At 50.6% G+C, this 6,305-nt stretch overlaps 1 protein-coding gene across 1 annotated transcript; it reads left to right on the forward strand.

The window, feature by feature from the left end:
* The first annotated feature begins 3,876 nt into the window (after positions 1-3,876).
* Positions 3,877-6,292, forward strand: VOLCADRAFT_102653 (uncharacterized protein). The gene is made up of 3 exons (XM_002945637.1): positions 3,877-4,161; positions 4,359-4,523; positions 4,937-6,292. The coding sequence occupies exons 1-3, from the start codon at positions 3,964-3,966 to the stop codon at positions 5,000-5,002; spliced, it is 429 nt and encodes a 142-aa protein (XP_002945683.1). The 5' UTR covers positions 3,877-3,963; the 3' UTR covers positions 5,003-6,292.
* The last annotated feature ends 13 nt before the right edge of the window (positions 6,293-6,305 follow it).

Raw genomic sequence — 6,305 nt, forward strand, 5'->3', positions numbered from 1 at the left:
GCTAATCGCGCTGACAGGGCTCCCAGCAGCGCCCAGGGACTCTGTCGTTCTTTCGATGAGGGCATAAAGCCTATCGCCACAGACGTCGATACCGTCATAAGTCAGATTGCCGCTGTTCACATCGCTGTTAAGGACGAAGTAATCGTTACCAAGCCTTTCTTTTAGCAAAAGCGACAAATGGGCCGTGTTACCCGGAAAACCCCAGAGACCATGCTGGACTACGACCAAGTGCATTTATAGTTACGTCTCTCCAGGATTATGACAAAACGGACCAGGAGTTGTCCTATAAAATCGGTAACGCACGGGCAACGTAACATAAGTTGACTAGCTTTATTGCAATTCGTTGCAAGCCACTAATTGTCTAGCTTAAATGCGCAGTAGAACGGATAAACGGGATGTTGTTAATCGAAGGAACGAACCCACTTACTAATGCGCACAAGGCATTCTGTGGCTCCTGCCGTATCTCGTCCGGCTTGGCGGGAACTATTCTCTCAGAAGATGACATCCGTTCAGGACAACAAACCGATATTATTTATTCACAAAGATGTACCATGATTGCTGTTTCCCATAGCGTCATGTAAGGTCAGTCATTGTGAACCACGGTACAGTCGCAGCCTCTAATTGGTAGGGCAAACTGCCCCGTTTCAGCATAGTCCTCGAATCATTCAGCATATTACATGCATCAAGCAACCTCTTCTGTCTGGGACGCTCAGCAGCCGACCCAATTGGCAAGTGCCTTGGCAGAGCCCGAGCAGTCCGGCTTTGCTGAAGGTCCTATCGATGCCGAGGTCATGCTAGCGCTGCTGAAGTTGCTAATAGGTAACATATTATATGACGCTTTCTGTAGTCCATCGTATGTCAGTCGCTTCCGTCGGTACTCCCAAGGCATCTGCGTTAGGACATATGCACAGCTTCATCGGTTCTGCCTTGCCTGATCGTCGATTGCCTTCCCGGGTCCGCAGTGGACAGGCACATCAGGGAGCGACACCATAAGGATGAATTAGAGCGCGAGAGGCAAAATGGCGTAAGGCTAAACGGAGTTCAAGACTGCAAGCGGCGTCGGCTCTCGAACGATGGGCCAAATGCGCAGTAATCGGATCATCCTATATTTGCTACATAGTATTTCATTTCGACGTTTTGGGGCAACGGTGTTCTTGACCCAGACGGCAGCATCCATAGATATGTCGGCCGTCGAATTCTCCGTGCGGTGGAAAGTTACAGTAACGACCTTACTGGCCACGCAACGCGCCCAAGTTTTCTATCCAACTATTTTAAAGTTGAGCAGATGACGTTTTAGGGCCCCCATGTGCGATCAACGGCTAGCACTCCTACGTGCGATTTCCTTATCGCTGTGGTAGGATTTCTTGTTGTCCAGGCAGATCCACACCGCAGAGGCTTGCTTGATAAGGATGACAAATTGGTGAGGCTTGTTACCCACGTAGCTATGTACGGCAGACCCTAAGAACCACAGTGTGTAATAGAGATTGACACGCATGTAAACCCATAACAGACATCGCTATGCATTCAAATCAAGTCGATCGACGCGGCAAGGATACTCGAGTCGGTTATGTCGCCGGTCGATGACCCCTCTGACGGGTGGGCTGTACGGCAGTGGTCACTTTAAGGCACATATCCGTACCATTTGTGGTTTGGCTATCTGTCGCCCGCTATTCATAAGTGTGTGTGGAAGGTTGCCTGCCTTGCAGCCATGAGTTCGCTTAATCATGCAGTAGGTATTACAGCGAGAGCCCCCCGGATAGACCGCAAGGGAATATGTAACCCAGCAGGGTGGCAGAGGGCCATCGCGAGCCACAACGGACTGTGCACTGCACTGCATTGGGAAACCTAAGACAGGAAACGCACATCATGAACAGCAATACTCAATACTCAATGATGATCGTCGTTTGCTTTACCAGGAGGGCCTTGAAGGCAAATCTACGGTGCTGTCTACACCCACCCTCAGCCGCATTGCTTGCGTGGTCGTTTCTGAGTTTTGGGTCCGTCTATCTATCTGCTTTTGCAGCCCGAGACCGCCCACCGAAATGGTGGGGGCAGGTGCCCTCTAATCACCCTTTCCTTTCAATTAATGATGCGAACAAACTCATTTATCAGTTACCGTCAATGTTGAGGATTTCTGTGCCCTCATCTTCTGTGTTCATGTTTTGCGTCTGAGTGTACCAACTGAGGTTTTATGGCCAGTGATGTTGGTGCGGTCTGGCCGAGTTCGTTATGAATAAGGCCCACAGTGTTGTGCGGGCGGAACTCCTAGGAGCGCTGCACTCGACCCGATCGGGGTCCTCTGTAAAAATCACAAACTGCTGCGGGGCGCTTCACTCCAACCCCACCTGCCGTAACTCTCCCCCACACACCATGCAACGATGACTGTACACAAAAGTCTCCACATGCCTTGTAGGCTGTTTGCGCAGGTGTCGTATCCCTCCCTCCATCCCTTGATACCTCCCTCCCTTTATACATCCCTCCCTCCACCCAATGGCATAAAAGGGTCGGTAACCGGCCGGTTTGCTATAACCCAACCGTTCCCTTCGGTAGGGTAACCGACATTCGAGATAACGACCCGGAAACTGACCGGTTACCGTACCGGTCGGTTATCTTACCGACCGGTAACCTTGTTAGTCGGTTGCCTTACAAAACGGTATCCTTATTGGTCGCTGACCCCCCAATTCATGTGACCCCCCAATTCAATGACCCCCCAATTCCTGGGTCATTAGGTCGTTATGTCGTTCACCCTACCGGCCAGGTACCGAAGCGAGACCAGTTACCGACCACAGTAGGGGTCGACCACAGAGCACGCTTTAGCCGGGGGGCCCCCGGCCCCCAAAAAGTAAGATCGTTCAAGTGTTTTGCGGGAGCTTTACCATGTGAGCAATGCACGCAGCTTTGCGGCGACTGATGCCGATGCCGACCCATTCCTGCGTGCATGCGTTAAGATTGATCAAAGGTCTGAGGGGTTTAGGCGCCGCGGAACGTGACTGCAGGTCGGCCGCGCGGGGCAGCTGTACGCAGCCCATATAGACGCACCCTAGCGGGAGCTGGTTCTCAGGGCTACGTATCGTAAGGGCCGTGCATGTGGCTACGAGGGGCCTGCGGAGAGGAGATTGCTAGACCTTGAACGGAAGAGGACAATTTAGGTGAACCTTACTGGCAGGTGCACCCTTGGCAAGCACATGCAAGAGTGTAGTGCAGATGAGTACAGTGATAGTGAATTTTGTGTAGATGGTTGCTGGCACGTGGCGGCCTGGGCTGCATTTGGGCTGTTTCGGGATGGGCAGCATATGCGGTTTCAATACTCACTTGGGGATCGTGCTGTGTGCAGGCACTAATTTTCTTTGCGCTTGGCGCCGCCAATGGGCCCTGACGCGACCAAGTGCGTGGCTTCGACAATATGCCCGATGGCAGGATATGTTTACCCTTTCACGACCGACTAAACAACATGCAAGCCAGATGCGCATGAATAGTAGAACTTGATTTGGACCCGAGTAAGACCTGAAATCAGCCGTATGAGCTAGCCGTGGCCTGACGCTGTAGCATGCAGAAGATGCGAGATGAAGGAGTTCGCATGGGAAAACACATCCTAATTCGACTTGCACAAATCTATGACGCCATTAGTAGCCAGAAATTATGCAGCACTATCTATGGACATTACCAAAGTAGATGTTTTACCTTCGCCTGAAGATCGAATCGTACTCAGATAAGGTGGCCACTTGATAAAGACGGCAATTAGTACATTTGCAATTGACGTAATTACACGACGCGATGTCTTTTTAGTACGGCTACCCTTTGCGAAGGACCCTTCAAAGGGTCATGCCATGTGGGATATACATTCATACATTAATTCCAATATAAGGTCCAAGACATAATACCGAACTAGATTACTGTACTTACATTCATTGCTGTCGATTTTCTCCTGGACAACTTACTCTGCTGTACTTCCATAACTAAAACATGTCAACCGCGACTACATCGTCGGCCATGGATGGCGTCGATTCTACATCGCCATCTGATCGAACGCTTTATGAGCGTCTTGGGGGCTCGGCAGCTGTTGAAGCTGCTGTCGAAATATTTTACAATCGCATCATAGCGGACCCAGAGCTGGCGCCGTTCTTCGAGGGAGTTGACATGAAGAAACAGCGGCGCAAGCAGGTAACTATGTGCTTTTGCGTCGATGCTTTACCCCGGCCGCTTACATCACTGACCGTTGACCCGTGGGCCGAGCGGCCCTCGGACCGGAACAGAGTTGCAGCTCGCGTCACCTTGATTACCACGTGGTAATTTGATATTTTTTTCTGTCAATTGTGGCCTCTAGCGTCAAACCCCATGACATCGGCTATCTTCTGCAGATCGCGTTTATGACATACGTCTTTGGAGGTGCCGGCGCTTATGAGGGTCGAGATCTGTACAAAGCACACAAGCGCCTCATTGAGGAGCAGGGGCTCAAGGAACGGCACTTCGATCTTGTCGCGGGACACCTACAAGAGACGCTGCGCTCGCTCAACGTGCCAGAGGCAAGTACCCTGATATCGATTTATTCCGTCAGCATTCTGAACTGCACGTGGTCAATCACGTAACAAACGTGTGGGATTGGGGTTGATAAAAGAAGTAACCTTAAGGCAAATTTTTGTAATGATATGTAGGTCGTACGTGTCCTCTATGAGAAACACTGAACGTCTGGCCTACATGGCCATGGTGCTTACACATGTAGTAATTTGCCAATGCCAAGCGCACAGACCGCCTCGCCTCATGCGACACATAATGACTACATATGCGCTACTAGTACAACAGCCTTTGCATGAAACGTTTCCATGTCACGGCTTCACTCTCTGCCCCATGTATCCAGTGCCCGAATCGGGCCACTACACAACATCTTTAGGCTCTAGCTAACAAAACACCCTCCTTGTGCTTTTTCCCATCTCCTCAGAATCTTATGGATGAGGCAATGGCGGTCGTGGCAACGGCCAAGCCCATCATTTTCGGTCGCGTGTGATGTTTCGGGAACGGACAGCGGGCTTGAGCTTAGGGTGTCTTAGCGGAGGCGGCCTGATGCGACGTGCAGGGAGGAGGGCAAGCCGGCAGCATCCGCCCCGTGATGCATCTGCGGCAGCCTCGGGGCAATCGGCACATGGCATGCACGATACAGATGCTTGAATGAAGCCATGGAATGGTTGTGCAGCGATAAGACCGCCCGGGATGAAGTATAAAGTATAAAATGGTTTTCTTTCGAGGCATGCAAAGTGAATTGTGGATGGCCGACAGATTTGACTGGGTGACAGGGTGTGTGCATATTTTTGTCGCCTGGAGAGGAGTGTGTTGTTTGGTACGGGGTTCCAGAGGAGCAGTTGCGCAGTTATCGCCAAGCGGGACGATTAAGAGCCCCGTTTGTCGATTTGTGAATGTTGGAGCTACATGAATTTGTGCTGATCTTTTTTTGGCAATTCTTATGGAGTTTCAAGTACTGCCATGTTAAGAATGTTTATTAATGTACTTTAAAATAAAGAAGCCGTGTGATGCGTACGGCAGGATATTGTATTGTATTGTATTGTGGTTACAGTATTTCCGCCGCCGACGCGGCGGGTGCCCTCACGAGCCGTGAGGCTCCAGAGCACGCTGTTGACGCTCATCAAAAACCTCAGTAAGGAAAGTAGCGATTTTCCTCGGATTGGTATTAAGAAATACCTTGCGCATATCAGTATCTTCAACGTTAATCAGAAACCTATTACGCAACTCAGTATACGCCTCACACTCCATGAGCACATGATATTCATCCTCAACCTTACCCGACGTACAGACCTGACACGTACGGCACTCTCTCGGCCTATGGTGTCCTTTGTTGACCTCCAAAGGCCAACAACAAAGACGGAATTTGGCAACCATACGCAACTGGTTGACCGGCAAATAAACACGCAAATAGCCTGTGGGATCTGAGCCCTCTCTTGCTGGTGAAGGGGAGCCCATCCAGTTATGATACCTGCAAAGCGAAACCCCTTTACCTTGGAACACACGCGGATCACCCCCTTGGCTGAACTGATCCCAGTCACTTAAAAGGAACGCAGATAACCTCTCCAGAACCTCACCCACTCGAATCAACTGAGACGAGTATACATCTACCTTCTGAGAAACGGAGTCACACGCCGGCCACTCATGGCCCAACCAACGCAAAATGATGAGCACTTTAGACGACCAGCAATCCACTTTGAGATCAGACAGAAGAGCCAGACGGAGATCATCTACTAACACGTCATGATAGACCGACCCACGGGACTGACTATCTTATTCCAGAAACACAACGC

Source organism: Volvox carteri (assembly GCF_000143455.1).
Source record: "Volvox carteri f. nagariensis unplaced genomic scaffold VOLCAscaffold_1, whole genome shotgun sequence".
Lineage (NCBI taxonomy): Eukaryota > Viridiplantae > Chlorophyta > Chlorophyceae > Chlamydomonadales > Volvocaceae > Volvox > Volvox carteri.